At 37.5% G+C, this 16,519-nt stretch overlaps 2 protein-coding genes across 2 annotated transcripts; one reads left to right on the top strand and one right to left on the bottom strand.

Annotated features, from left to right (window-relative positions):
* LOC126381478 (larval cuticle protein A2B-like) lies at window positions 1-1,854 on the top strand. The gene is made up of 2 exons (XM_050030986.1): window positions 1-81; window positions 1,149-1,854. The coding sequence occupies exons 1-2, from the start codon at window positions 70-72 to the stop codon at window positions 1,719-1,721; spliced, it is 585 nt and encodes a 194-aa protein (XP_049886943.1). The 5' UTR covers window positions 1-69; the 3' UTR covers window positions 1,722-1,854.
* Window positions 1,855-5,926: 4,072 nt separating this feature from the next.
* LOC126381728 (larval/pupal rigid cuticle protein 66-like) lies at window positions 5,927-7,362 on the bottom strand. The gene is made up of 2 exons (XM_050031189.1): window positions 7,307-7,362; window positions 5,927-6,612 (listed from the first exon to the last, which is right to left on the bottom strand). The coding sequence occupies exons 1-2, from the start codon at window positions 7,316-7,318 to the stop codon at window positions 6,043-6,045; spliced, it is 582 nt and encodes a 193-aa protein (XP_049887146.1). The 5' UTR covers window positions 7,319-7,362; the 3' UTR covers window positions 5,927-6,042.
* Window positions 7,363-16,519: the final 9,157 nt, after the last annotated feature.

The following is a 16,519-nucleotide window of genomic DNA, read 5'->3' as shown; positions in this document are numbered from 1 at the left end:
TGATCGTATAAAAAGCTCCCAGCGTGGTGCTTCGAAATCATTCGAGTGGACATCCTCTAGTCTAACGCAATGGCAACTAAGGTGAACTATTTTATATTCTGTTCGCGTGTGTTTCTAACGTGCCTACGATACATCGCGCATTTAATCGTAGAATATTCACGACATTTTTGTGCCAACAGGCTAGTTTCCAACTAGTCAAATTAGTTACTTTTTACTAAACGTCAAAACACGAATTTACTGTAAAATTTGTATGAAAAAGCACACTGTGATATTTTAAAAAACGTGATAAAATGTCGGACTTATTACGTTTTTCTTGATTAAAATTCGTAAATAAGTGAAATAGGAAAAAAGAAAATGTTTTTCTTTATTTATTAATCAGAATTCCATAATTTATCTTGAACCAAATGCACGACCCAATTGCCGGTTCATTTCAGTGGATTTTTTAAAACTTATTATCTATTCGAAGAATTCGTGCCATTCTGGGGTAACGCCAAGGAATTGGAAAATTGCCTATTTAGCACACCAGTGTAAAATATTATAGGCTTATTTCAGTCCAAGTGTATAAATTCGATAGTTTTGTTTAAAAAATTTTACTTTATTTTACCAGTTTGTAATATCTACTAAATGAGAAAACGATTAACAGGACTCGCAATTTTCAGAATTTCTTATATAAATTCTTTTTCAGTTCTTCATAGCGAAGGGCTCTGTACTGAAACTTACTAGTGAAATTGATTTAAGTACCCAACAAATATTCACGGGAATCATCACGGATAATACAGTCATTTTGAAAATAAATTTCTTCATATGTATCTATTTCATTAAAGTATTTATTTTTATCTCAAAGAAATATTGACTTTTGGTTTCCAAAAGCAATATACGTATAGAGCGAAGGTTACGTACAGAGGAAGACCTAGAAGGACGTACATTAACCGAATTGGAGATGTCCTTAGGGGAAGGTTCAGTAAGATCTACTCTGAACCGACGTGCATGAATGAAACGATTGATGAATGTGGAGGAAGCAAGAGAAGTGTTTCGGGGTCGAAGCAAATGGAACTCCATAGTCTCTGCTTACCCCAGGCGTGAGTTTATGTATGTGTATGTAAAAATTGAATATTTATCGTAATTGCTCTTAACATTTCTTGTTGCAGTTCGTCGTAGTGCTCGCAGCTCTGGTGGCCGTGGCCCACAGCTCGGTGGTGCCAGTGGCGCGAGCAGATGCCGACTACTCCAGCTTCGCGTACGATGTCGCCGACCCCAACACCGGCGACTACAAGAGCCAGGTCGAGACCCGCGTCGGCGGCGCCGTCTCCGGCCAGTACTCGCTCCTCGACTCCGACGGCACGAAACGCACCGTTGACTACACCGCTGACGACATCAATGGATTCAACGCTGTTGTGCGCAAGGACCCTGTAGTCGCCGCCGCGCCTGTAGTTGCTGCCGCACCTGTTGTCGCCGCCACTCCCGCTGTGGTAGAAGCGCGCGTCGCGGCCCCCGCTCCTGCCGTGGTCGCTGCGCGTTATGCGGCTCCCGTGGTCGCTCACACTTACGCCGCCGCCCCCGTTGTCGCTGCCCGCGCTTACGCTCCATCGGTCTACGCCGCCGCCCCCTCCGTATACGCCGCGGCCCCCTCGGTCTACGCCGCCCGTTCCATTGCCGCCCCCTACTATGCCGCTTCTCCCATCAGTTACTCGGCTTACGGCAGCCCCGTCTCTTACTGGTAAATCCTCAGAGATTTAGCAGCTTAGGTCAGTTAGAAATAAGCCGCAAAGTGTTCTGTTTAAGCAGGTGTATATATTTTGTTACAAAACTGTCGATACCATGGTATGAAAATAAACCATTTTAAATATTATACAAGATTTGACTTTTTAAAAAATCCTTTTGTTTTTTTGACGTGACTTATTATTGATTTCTCTCATATGGGAAAGCTAGGGCTCTCATTCGGTACAAAATTTAAATTAAACAGCCCTATTTAACCTAAATATGCATGAATTCACAACTTACAAAGAGAAAATTAATTGAAAAAGACTAATTAAAGGGACTAGGTAATTTTCTCTTGAGTGTCGTAAGTTTGTGTGATGCTCTGTCGCGGAGCCACCACCTCCAATTCAGTTGAAAACGATATAGATTACTGTACGTACCATGTACATAGTGTACGTGAAAAGATTTTATGTGTACGTGCTATAATTAGAAAGAAAACAACAAATTAAAGTGTATATGACGGCATGAACAAAACGTGAAGCGCTGAAGATTTTAAGAAATAATCTCCTTGCGAGAACTTTTTATCTATGCACAAACTTCTAAGAGAACCTATTTCAGACGAACGTCTCTCATACAAAACAAAGAGCCTCAGAATTTAGAGTATGACACTTGATTTGACATATAAAATTATATTGCCACACGCAAAAATAATTGTGGGGTTGCCATAGTAATGATATGGCACGGCGTGGCAGTAGTGATAGCTTTAAATTATTTAGATTACTTTAAATTTTGATGACAAGGTTTGGTGACGGATCGGTACGGCACTGACAATCTATGTCAAATCTGTCATAGATACACGGCCGGAAATGTTCATACAAAAAAATTGTACCATAGCGCAAATGTACCGAGTTTAGAAAATGACAGCTACTTCACCCCTATCCTACTTCATTTCACCCCTCTGCGATCTTCCGCCATCTTGGGACAATCTTAGGTTAGGATATAAACATAGACACAAGGGCAAGCACTGCCCGCCCGGCGTCCTAACCAAACAAAATCCAAAATCAATCATTGTTTCATTGTAGTTTTATAAATGTAAGTGATCGAGTGAAATTTGCGTTGAATAAATTCCGTAGTTAGCCTCTCAACTAGGAAACTGTGATATCCATACAGTATGAGTGTAAGATAAGTAAGCAAAAAGACGAAAAGACGCTATATTTCACCAGTTTCCTAAAAGTGAGCTAGGAAGAACTCTAGAAGTGCAGAAGTTACAGTGTTTGTGTGATGACAATTTGCGAAGGCTTAGGACTACTGGGAACAATTGTGTTTGCCATGCGGATTGCACAAAGACATTTTTATTAAAAACTTTCCGGGTCTCTCAAGATTAGCAGTGTTATTATAAACAAAATATTAAAGGGTACATATGTCTCTAGATTAGAGAGTTTAGAAGAAAGTTTGCCATTAATGCAAAAAGGCATATTTAAAATAATAACAATAAAGCTCTATTTCAGAAAAAAAATCCATAAAATATAAAACAAAATTAAAAAATAACATGTTATACAAGTAAACTGCAGTCTTTTTTTTATAAACCTTGTCATCAAAATTTAAAGTAATCTAAATAATTTAAAGTTATCACTACTGCCACGCCGTGCCATATCATTACTATGGCAACCCCACAATTATTTTTGCGTGTGGCAATATAATTTTATATGTCAAATCAAGTGTCATACTCTAAATTCTGAGGCTCTTTCTTTTGTATGAGAGACGTTCGTCTGAAATAGGTTCTCTTAGTAGTTTGTGCATAGATAAAAAGTTCTCGCAAGGAGATTGTTTCTTAAAATCTTCAGCGCTTCACGTTTTGTTCATGCCGTCATATACACTTTAATTTGTTGTTTTCTTTCTAATTATAGCACGTACACATAAAATCTTTTCACGTACACTATGTCCGTAGTACGTACATCAAACTATACTACAATTTACAGGAAGAAAACATCTCGAAGTATGCAAACTGAGTGGCTCCGCTGGGGAGTATGCTCTCCAGCGAAGCCACTTTAATTTGTTGTTTTCTTTCTAATTATAGCACGTACACATAAAATCTTTCCACGTACACTATGTACGTAGTACGTACATCAAACTATACTTCAATTTACAGGAAGAAAACATCTCGAAGTATGCAAACTGAGTGGCTCCGCTGGGGAGTATGCTCTCCAGCGAAGCCACTTTAATTTGTTGTTTTCTTTCTAATTATAGCACGTACACATAAAATCTTTTCACGTACACTATGTACATGGTACGTACAGTAATCTATATCGTTTTCAACTGAATTGGAGGTGGTGGCTCCGCGACAGAGCATCACACGTAAGTTTCACTAAGAATGGTTGAGTGCTATAAAAACAAAAAAGCCCTTCGAATGCTTAATTGTATAATAAAATATGTTATACTTAAATGTGCAGCTTTATTTATATCTATTATAAATCAAGACGACCAGTTCAGTACAATTAGTGATGATATTTCAATAAAGATAACTACTTCACGATAGCTTCAATGCGCGGTAAGAATTAGATCTGTCAAGGTACATAAGCTAGTGTTGTGACGGTCATTAGCATAGTTATGTATCAATTCTTTTTTATCTAACAGTATTTTGTCCGGCCAAGTAGTTAATGCCATCTGCGGTAAATCAACAATAAGTGACATCAAAAAAATAGCACTTGTATACCACCATCACTAGCCCATTAACGTCCCCACCGAGATCGGGCCTTAAACCACCAGGCGGGCCCAGTGCGGATTGGTGGTTATTAACAACTGCTAATGAAGCCGGGACCAACGGCTTAACGTGCCTTCCGAAGCACGGAGGAGCTCGAAATGAAAACTTTTTTTTGTGATCACCCATCCTATGACCGGCCCTTCGAAAGTTGCTTAACTTCAACAATCGCAGACCGAGCGCGTTAACCGCTGCGCCACCGAGCTCCTACTTGTATACAGTGATAGTTAATTCCAGAACTAGGATTTATTGTTTTATGGTAGTACAATCCTTAATACTATACCACTTATAACTTATTCTTATTGACTTATTGTACCATAGATACATGTATAGACAAAAACTCATATCAATAAATAGCAACACTGGCTCATATAATATTCAGTTCCACAAGTAGCAGTTGGGCAAATCTTCTTACAAAGCATTATTACTAAATCCATTTGCGTATTCGAATATTATCCAACGCTAGTAATCTGCAATGATAATTAGTATGACCTCAAGGCTGAAACTGGAATGCAGCCAAAGTTTGGAACCGCTCGTGTAACTCCGAATTCAATTCAGATTACTCCAAACAACTATTTAATGTATAATTACTCATCTCCCTAGCATTATCCCGTATTTCACCCTGAAGATTTGACAGATCCAGTTTTTTACAGAAGCGACTGCCTGTCTGACCTTCCAATCCAACCCACGAAGGGAAACCAGCCCAATACAGGTTAGGTCACATACCTCCGAAAATGCATTTCTCAGGAATATGGATTTCCTCACGATGTTTTCCTTCACCGCTGAGCACGTGATAATCATTTAAGTATGATCCAAACATGAATTCGAAAACAAATTTGTCAATCATTGATTTAGGCCTTCATTGATTTGCCAGGGTTTCGATGTTGATGTTTTTTTTGTAGGGGTAGTTTTTTAGTTTTTTATATCATTTAAAATTAGAAACATCTTGAGTGGCGCAAATAAATATTTCAATCAAATAAAAAAAGTTAGAAGAAACCCTACATTGACTCGACTAATTAGACCGCCTCCGCCATCGTCGTTAATTCATCTTCATTATTGACACAATAATTTTAAAATGTGGAATCAACAACTCAATAACTCTGAAATAATTATTGACGATTTTTACTAAGTTAAGGTTTTAGAGAAACCTTGAGAACTAGATCCACCAAATCACAAATAAGTATTATGATAATTTGCGTTTGTTACGTAATTGAAATTCGTACCACGTGTAGGCGTCTGATAGAGTATTTTTTTTTACATCCTTTAGATGATAATATCAAATTAATTTTGCCTACCTAACAACAGCTGGAGCAAATAACTCACATGGTCACAAATTGGGAAATTAAATTTTGCACTAATACTATTTATTCAACACATAGTTGACCATTGGGATTGCAGAATCGATTTTGATATAGATAGAATATAAGTATATAATATTTTAGTTCAAAGGTTCTAATGGAAACAACGTAGTAGGTAGTTTCACTTTTTAATTTTTATTCATTTTTTTAAGTAATTAATAAATATACATTTTTACAACAAGCGGAACACCGTGGTTGGAACTCACACCTCCTTTCAAGTTCTATAATTTACCAGTAAGCAAGAGGGGTGGCATGAGCGGCGTAGGTGAGGGGAGCGGGGTAGCCGGTGTAGCCGTGAGCGACTACGGCGGGGGCGGCTGCGTAAGTGCGAGCGACCACGGGGGCAGCGTGGGCGACCACGGGGGCAGCGGCAGCGACCACGGCGGGAGCGGCGTAGGCACGCGCGGCGACCACAGCAGGGGCGGCGACGGCATGGGTGGCAACGACGGGGGCGGCAACACGCGCTTCAACCACGGCGGGAGCAGCGGCGACAACGGGTGCGGCAGCAACAACAGGCGCGGCGGCGATCACAGGGTCTTTCCTCACAACCGCGTTGAAACCATTGACGTCATCAGCAGCGTAGTCAACGGTACGTTTTGTGCCATCGGAGTCGAGGAGCGAGTACTGCCCGACGACATTGCCGCCGACGCGGGTCTCCACCTGGCTCTTGTAGTCGCCGGTGTGGGGGTCAGCCACTCCGTAGGAGAAGCTTGTGTAGTCGGCGTCTACTCGCGCAAGGGGCGCTACAGGCACCACGGAACAGTGGGCCACGGCCGCAAGGGCGAGAACTACAACCAACTGGAAACAAGGAATATCAAAAATTATAACTTGGACCTGTCAATATGTTAAACTTAGATAAAAGAGTAAAACGATAGTGAGATGTGGACAACCAAGCCTATGAACATAAAAAATATATAATCTAAAATGGAGAATATTTAAAAAAGAAGTAACGAAGTTGTATAGGTAAATAAGTAAATGTCTAGCCAGACACGATATCAATTCTATATTGCTATGGTATATTTTATAATAACTATTACACTTTGACCTTCCATCGAAACATTTATTCGCACATAGAAAATAATAAAAATACAAGAGCAAATTGCGCTAATTGAAGGATAATCTAGGAGCTAAGGAGGAAAGACGATAAGGTATGATGCGTGGTATTTTGTCTCGCTGTTGCAATGCAAAGAATAGGTTGATTAGACTATGATCAAGTTGACTAAATCTTTACAAAGGCGATCTAAACTAAAGTTTCTTGCACTTCCACACTCAATCCTCAATAGCTTTATTGCCATTCCACAAAGTAGATAAAGGTGATATAATAAAATAAGTCGTTATTGACTCTGGACGGTACAGCAAGAGTAGGAGACAGGACTTCCGTAATTACCCGAGACACTGGTAAGAAAAGTCGTTAGGAAAGTCAACCTACAATTTTATATCTTTACGGTCTTTTACTATGCTATGAGCTTACAATGTACGAGCTTTAACCTACCTTAGCTGCCATTGCTGCGATCTTAAGGTAATCCACTCGATGAATGAATAAGTACTTCATGCCGCATCGGGTTTATATACTTACATCGCTGTAGGTAGTCCTTCTTGGTTTGTTAGCCAACTGTGCGACTGTAAGCGAGTAGGGTGTTCATGGAAAATAAGTAATTAATAGAATAGTTTTGACGCTGCAATTATTCGCGTTCAATCTGAAAAAACTACTTAAGAGTACTTACCTACTTTAAGTCGAAAGGCCGTCCTATAAAGCACAATATACCTCATCTAAAATCTTCTTGGATAAGAAACTCTTCTCTTTCTTTTTCCAATGATGTGACATAGCGTTTTTATGGTAATGTGATGTGTGTTACTATTACTGGCCATAATCATTGGTCGATTTATGGTTTTATTATTTGAATTTTCACTTTTAATTCTTTGGAAGACGTGCGTTGTTTTTCTACCATGGAGGTCGTACGGAAATAATTTGAACTTGGATTTTTATGCGTCGCTTTTAATTCAATAAAAACTATTAATTACAACATAATTAGTGTCTCATTGTTTCCTACCACTCAAATCTATTAGGTATACGTCCCTACACATCTCATATCTATTACAGTACTTAAATCATTTTTTTTTAAATGCAAAATGCTTTATTTACCAAAATAATTAACACATAGCGGTTGAAGTTTCTTTTAAGTTGTTAAAATACTTGTGATAGAAACTTCGCCCCTCCACTGACAACGTCAATCAATCATTTATTCGCAAATAATTCAACAGGTTTTGTGAACAGTTCAAAGTCCCACATGATACGCTAGTTTTTATTTTTCTTTATTTTAAAAAGGGATTTTTTCTAAAAGAAAATATCACCCTCGTAGTGGTGCAAATTGTATACATAAAAAAAAATAAAATCTGTTGAAACAAAGAAAAAAAAACTACTTATGATCTACGTTCTACGCCCTTCTGAACGACTCTGAATAGACCTCTAGCTTCCACAGATGTTGGGAAAGCTAGAATGCTATTACAGAGACCAACATTGTTTCTTATATATAATTATTCTGCAGAAAATAACGTAACTCTTTCGGTTTCGTTACGGTCACACTCCATGAGGATATGAAAAGTACTTATCATCAATCACATCACACTCAGAACACTTAGAGGATTGTACTTTACCCATTAGATAAGCAAAACTATTTAACGGGAAGTGACCAGATCGAAGCCTGAGGGCTGTGACCAGCATGCTATGTCAGTATGCGTGGGAAGAAAAACCTACGTCGCGAATCGCTGAATCGCTCGCACTAGACTAAATACGATTCAGGTAGCGGTCACCGGGCGTTCTTGAGATATAGGCCGGACGCTTGTCTTACGCAGAGAGTTATTGGCATAATTATTAGACAAGTAGGTAGTGACAAAGACGTAACGCATTCCACAATACGCTTCCTGATTTCTTTTGTCTCTTCGGAAGTTCTATAAGTGGGTGTGAACATGTGGTGAGCCTACTACTCGATGGAGTTTTAATGTGCCTGGATTATGTATGTAGTTTAACATTTAAATAAAAAGGAACATTGAAATTGTCTATTATGATGTCGTGTGCAAAATTTAATGATTCATTAGTATTTAAAGACGCCTTTCAAACTAAAAGAGCGTTTCTGCAACTGACTGTTATTTAAAAAAATTGATAGTCAATTGTCAAAATAAAACGGTTTACAATCTGTTCCTAGCATTTAATTTATTTATTTATTTAATATTTGGGAGACCAACATCTCTTAATAACTATAGCAAAAATATCATACTTAAAAACTAAGCCAATAACAGGTTTCCACCGTGCATTATCCCGGTTTTTTTTTCACAGGGTCCGCTTACCTAACCTAAAGATTTGACAGGTCCGGTTTTGTACAGCTTTAACGTGATAATTACCAATTTTTCTCATTACTCGGGTACATTTCAAAATACAATGTAATAGCAGAAGCATATATAAAAATATTGTTGCTTGATATTTGGATCACATTATGTATAGAATTATGTTGCTACCTATATTGCTTCTCTTTATTTTGTTCAGAATAATAATGGGTGGAAGATGTATTTGTGCCTGGGTGTAATAAAAAGGGTCTTCATTTATACTCAAAAACTAAGATAAAAGATGCATAATATAATGAAAAAAACTGTACAGCGCCATCTATATTGTTTTTGAGAAACGTAGTCTGGAAAGTCCCTCATTTTCTACCCTCCGTACGAAATAATAGTAAAGTTCAGTAGGCAAATAAAACTTCAAACCCGTTATCTAAAACTCATTACCGCAACAATATAATATAATAATATTGTATTAAATATAATAATATTTTATATCATTTTATTGTATAATTTTATTTTAGTTTTATTTTATTTTATTGTATCTTTTATTTTTGTATATGGGTTTTTTATGCCTGAAATAAACGACTTATTATGTTATTATTAATATCATGGTATTTTGTAAACAAACCTTTATTCTTAAATGATGATTCTGAGGAGGAAAGTGCTACAAGACTTAGGTAACAGACTTTTTGTAATTATTTCTTTTTATTTTGGTGCAAAAAAGTGTATCTGATAATGTGGAGAGACAAAATTTGCATTGCATTAAAAGGAGAAGAAAAAAGATCTCAGCAACCTTTATGTTGGAGCAAACCGAAAGAACCCCGGGATCTTCTTCTATCGTGTAGGTTGTGAGGTGGAGTACCAATCTCATCAACCCTGGTGTAAAGGTTACTATTGACCACCAACGGCCCCTGACATTGCTCATGTAACGACTACAGACTTACAGCAGTATGTAGTAACCGGGATCAACGGATTAACATGCCTTCCACACTCTAGTACAGATCATCTTACTTTCGGACAATCAGGTGATCAGCACCGAGATAATAAACAGTTAAACTCAATTTTCTTTACTCCCAATACACGAGAGAAGTAATCATTTTTTTTAAAGTAAAAAGTAACTGATTGTTATAAATAAAGGTCGAACTGATTGCCTTATTTATGCTCATGTCCTGGTCATCTCAATAATTCGAACAAGCGGTTTGTTCTGCCCTCGACATTTTCAGTAGAGCTCGTTAAAATTAAACGCCCCAGGAAACTTGAAACATATTTAAAAAAATGTAGTTAAGATTATTATCCATCCATACATAAAGGATCCGAAGAGACGCATTATTTTTGATTTTGGAATTTCTTGTACAAATGGTAGAACGAAAAAAAGCGGCATTACGGTCACGAGTACTAATATGTATACACTTTGGAACCATGTCAAACCCGTAAGTCTCATTAAATGACAAATATAATATAGTTCGACAGAGTTCTAAAGCGGGTACATGATATTGCTCATGACTGTACGTTATACTGTAAGCACAATGATCAAAATTTTGCGAATTTATTGAGATAAAGAGGAATTGAGGCTTAACATATTCAGAATAATTGTTAGTGCTTATTACTTACTTCCTAAGTGCAACTTTAACTAACACAAAAGTTGGGTTATTTGCCAATGTAAAATTTTAAGAGTTCCGTAAATTTTATGGCTGCCCAGTACAGGTATAACTGGTATGACTGACAGGTATAACTTAAAATTAAATTAGATTGTGTCTACAAGAATTAGCACTTATTGTCAACTTAGGTGTTTAGGAGACACTTACCCAAGTATTTGAATGAAGACTTCGGCCATGGTTGCTTCTGGTCCAAGGTCACAACACTTCTAACCACTTGGTCAGTATTAAAAAATTACACATTTGAAGGTTATTCTAATCCTCCAGAGTAAAGGATCAAACGTTAAGTCTATCCGTCTGTCCTTCAATTGTCTAAGACTGGTTCCCGAATTCGAATCAATAATATGACACTGGTTCGCTAACACGCTAATCTTTGGAGATAAAAAAGTAGGCAAGTGTGGGTAGATGTAAAAATATCCTTTAACGTAGGCATAGAATATTTTTTTTTGTTTTAGTTTTCCCCGAAGGGTAAGGCAAAGGGAACTATGCCCATACAGCCATGTCTTACGTATTTTTTTCTTGATGATTGATGAAAGGTGATGATGATGAAACCTAAGCCCCCACCCTCGGAGTAAACTCCTACTCCGAACCCTAAACGAATTAACTCAAAAGTCCGCATAAATTTTCGAGTGGAATAATACTACTTACGTATTAGTGCTGATTATTAGCCGTAAAAACACCTCCACCAACCCGCGATGGAGCAGCGTGATGGAGTATGCTCCATACCCCCTCCGGTTGATTGAAGGGAGAGCTGAGCCCAGCTGTGGGACGTAAATATGTTGTTTATGTTATGTTAAGGCGTTTGTAATCCTAATTGGCCGGATAATCAGCAACTCACTGCAAATGTCATCACTATCAATGTAACGTTGACATTTTCATTGTTAATCATCTGGTTGTCATTTGCACACAATGAGGTTTTAAGTAGCAAATAGTTGCATAAATATTTTTATTGAGCTACAAATTTTGTTGCTCAGAAAATTTGTGATGTGAATTTATGTAAATAAATAAAATTCCTGTCTCGGTGTGTTCCAATATACCAACTTACATAAATACAAACAAGATGTGTCGAAAAGAAACGCCTGTTAAAAAGAACAAGATATCCGGGCTTTCATTCGTTTCACGGGCGTTGCAATTGCAAGTACATTTTAGTAAGGCGTCGTATATTGCAATGGTTGTTTTAATAACAGTATCCTACAGGCCTATAAGATTTTGTTTTTTTTCTCTATTTATTCCTTATTCTATGGCTCTACATAGATACTGTAAAGCCTTTGAAACTATTTCTGCTATATTATGTTTATTTTTCTTCTATCGTGTGGGTTGTGAGATGGATTATCAACCCCATCGACCCCTGGTGTCATTATGCTTATTAGGTAAATCTATTAATTTGAAATTTATGTACCTAATTACAACTACGCTAGTCAAAAATCTGCAGGAATTATTTAGCTATACCTAGGCACCTACTTGTGCCTATGTAGCCTATAGGCATATAATTAGGAATAATGCTATGTAAGAACGACATCTCTACGCTCTCCACCAGCGTCTGAGTTAGGTTGACCTCCCCCGGACTTGAATCTTGACTTGAATCTTTAATGGGGGGGGCTCTATCATAATTTAGACTGAAATCGTATGGTAGACGTCACACACATAGAGGCGCGTGTACGATAACATCAATGTGTAGTGTTTGTGTGAAACGAGGTTGTTTGTATGAAGTGTCCGGGGTGTGCTATAGGTAAAAAATGTAGGTAACATATTAAACAAGGGAAAGGGAGACGTCACAAAATAATCAACAACAATAATAATTTTCCAACATTTTTTTATTAAGATTTCCACAATGGAACAAATTTTTCCATGTAATATTTATACTATTTCCTAAACCAGATTGTAGTTAGTGTAGTGGGCTTGTCGATTCACTGTTATTGTAGTACAAGTAAGTAGTGCACATGGACATACCTGTATTTAGACTTAAAATAATTTCGTGATAGCTAAATCTTTTGGGATAACGTAATGGATGTTATAGAAACAGACAATAGATTCAGCGCACGCGACGCGATTATATCGAAGGCTTCGACCAATGGACGCAGCGAATCCTATCTACTTCCGTGGATAAAAGTCGTACGGTTATTGGTCGAAGGCTTCGATATAATTCGCGCGGTACCACAGACCTGCGGGTTTTGGAGGTAAATGCGCAAAAATTATGTATGTTCCTGCATAAATTTAAAAAAAGTTGAGTTGAAAGAGAAGAAAAATAAAGTGTTAGTACATAAGTAGCATTTATTTTTGTTCTCTAAGTTACGTTACAGAAACACAATACGTCGCATTTTACGTGTTTCCAGAACTTAAAGGTCTTAGTTGCATCTATGTATGTTTTATTTGTTAATATTTCCATGACGCTTTCCCAAAAGATTGTTCCTAAAATTAGATGCTCAAAATAACACTGGACATTGGAAGTATAGATAAAATGACTTGATAAGTTTTTCCAATTAAGACGCCTTTGGGCCTTTTGAATTTGAACCTTAATCAATAAAGAGGTAGGTATGGTTTGAACACTCTCCGATAATGAAAAGATCCTTACATCCTACAAGAACCAATATGCACAGGTTCTCTTATAATGAAAAATAAAAATACTTATTATTTTTACTTTTTAAATCATGTCCAGTGTTACTTCCCGATCTACAGGCTAAGCAAACATAACAGTTAGGTACTAACCTCACCACATAACTAACAAAATCGCCATAATGTTACCATACTAAAAAATTCGCTAGAACGAGGTAAATTACCCACATTAAAATTAGACACAATACCCAAATTAATTTACTAATGTAGCCATGCGTGTTTAAAACGAATGCATCGTCTGTTTCATTGAAATTTCCAATTACATGGCAAAATATAATGTGCCTTCGCATCTTCTATAACATAAGCTCACGACTACATCCCAATTAAGTAGGGTAATCATAGATACATCCATCGCAAGATGAACAAAGTACCCACACCTCACCGAGCTTTCTGTTAGACCAACGTGATAGGTGAGCCGTATCGCCGTCTATAACGGTCAAGCCAACAGTGTCAGTGAAGACTGTACTTAAGTTCGACCCGGCAGTCCCCGTTTGTGAAGCAAGTCGGTGAACCACAGGGCCACTGTGACTAGGCAACTTTTATCTACGTAGATAAACGTCGTATGGTCAAAGACCGCGTTATGTCGCGTCACTGTTGCAGGGGCATGTAGATTGTAGATACTTTAATGTACCTACACTTTACTGTCAACTTGACCATTCTATACTAAGTAATTTTTCCACAAGGTAACTTTTGTCAATGTTCTTTTCACGCCACAGACTGAAATCAACATAGTCCAGGTTAATATCAGGTTGCCTAGATAGTAATATGACTAACTTCATTAAAGACTGTATCCTAAAATGAATATATACCTATCATTTCACTTAGCTCTTTTTAATGTTAGTAATATCGCTATCTAGACAACCCGAGATTAACCTAACAGTGTTAATTTTCTAAGTGCTTTATTGGAAATTTTAGAAACAGCTTACCGACGCATGAAAGGGCTTTATTACACCTACCCGCCCGACAGGCTAGATGCGTCAAGATCACGGGTGGCTACTATGGTTACTCCCCACTAACTCGCTCGAGATCGTGATCTCCGTGATTACGACCCGCCGATTTGCTATTAGACTACACGATCTCTTCGACTAACTCTTCCCTCAATCAGCGCTTATCGCTATCGACCCACTAGGGTCGATTAATTCTTTCAAATATTTTTCCTCTCAGACGACGCCCTGAGCTGAAGTTCGCGCCCAAATGGGCACTCTCAGGCCTGTTGTCTTAAACGTTGTACCGGGTGAGAGCCTTCAGCGTTCCCTAATTGTCCGGCCTAGTAGTTAATGCCATCTGCGGTTGGTGAGGAGTAACCATGGCAACCACCGTGACCTTGATGCATCTAGCCTGTCGGACAGGTAGGTGTAATAAGCCCTTAATAAGTCGCATTCACACGCGTGACTCAAAAACAATGAGAACAAGCTTTCGGTCAAACCATTTGCCAGACATTTGCCTTTGTTGGCGATACCACGAACGACAATTTCTTTTTTTTACAATTATGTATATTATGTACATTCAACCCGCTTCACTCAACACTACCACTTTCTACTTTACCCTATCGTATAGTACAAAAAAAGAAGTCAACTAATAAACATCTAAATGTAAAATCACAAGTAGTGCTATTCTTACTGTTAAGGAATTATATTTTTTCCATATATATAAAAAAGTCGCTTAAAAAAATCACAGACAATCACTTTCCCTTTTACAGACATAGACCACCGACGACCAATTTATTCTTACTATAAGCATTATTTCGCTACGTACAAAACCCTACTTAGTTTTACAACCATGCTGGTTACATACAATCTTATATTCAATCTAAGTCCGTCCTTCTACCAGTCTCCATTCGCTCTACACATTCATTAAAACCGCTATAGACTAATCGATGTCAATAATTCATTTGATAGAAAAAAAACTCTAAAATGTTCAAGTGTGATATGGAAAAAGAATATCTTTTCCGTTCGCAAGAAAACTAAAATATCAAATTGATTCACATCATTTTCGAAAATTTGATTTGATGTAAATTACTGCGGCGTGTCCTTTACGCTCATTGTGCTTTCGTCATAGAATCGTAAAAAAAAAAGAAATGACTAAGTGTATAAAATGAGGGGAATGAATGATTATTATGAGGGATAATTCAAATTAGAAGCTAGAAAAATCATGGCAAGTCGAATAGTCCATAGCGGTCGGAGCTCTCCCTCGCGAGAAACGAATCAACTTATAAAAAATTCCCGAATGGTTAAAAATATCGTGCCTCCAGCAAATACCACTCCCGCGGGCTGTTGTACTTACAACGACCTTTGTACTCACATATAACTTACACTAAATTAAATGTCAGTGATGCCCCAAAAAATACAATTTTGGCAACGTTTACATAAAATCCGATAGCATAATTTGTCCATTTAATTTGTACTGGCAGTAACTTTAAGACTTCCGAATTTGTACTTTAGTTTTAGCAGTGTATGCTCGTTGCTGTCGACATTTAAGTATTTAACTTAACACCCACACATCGAGTACATTATACGTGAAACAGAGACTTACCCCACCCGAACTTAACAATAGGAAATACATTAACATGTATAGTTTTACGAAATATAATTATGTCGTATTTACAGTCATGATTATGACTCCGTTCCGTTACGCCATCTCGTTCTAACAACATACATGTATTAATATCCTACTCTCCTCTTAGTCCACGCAAATAGAAATTACAAAGATGTTAAGATCTCCCAAATGCAATACATTCAAATAAAGTGGTGTAATTACTCTAGTGATCAGGAAGTGAGCATAACATTAGGTACCTTTAGACTTACCTACATAACATTAAATGCGAGAACATTAATATTTTCATTATCAAATTCGTAGATGCGACCGCGAGGTACCACGGCTCGGTTCGACGCTAGTGCTGCCTTAACATATAAAAACATTCAATGATTACTTAAATACTTCATCTCCAGTAAAGTGCAACTATCCATGAATATTACTTAAACGTCAATTCCTTAAATAATGTACTTAAATTTATTATAATAAACATTAAAATACGATGGACGGGTGTAACTTGTCAAGAAAAAAAAACAAAAGGAAAAGGAAAACGAAAATAATAAACAAAAAAA

Source organism: Pectinophora gossypiella, chromosome 1, assembly GCF_024362695.1.
Source record: "Pectinophora gossypiella chromosome 1, ilPecGoss1.1, whole genome shotgun sequence".
NCBI lineage: Eukaryota > Metazoa > Arthropoda > Insecta > Lepidoptera > Gelechiidae > Pectinophora > Pectinophora gossypiella.
Note: the sequence above shows the minus strand (reverse complement) of the source record. Positions and strands in the feature narration are given on the sequence as shown.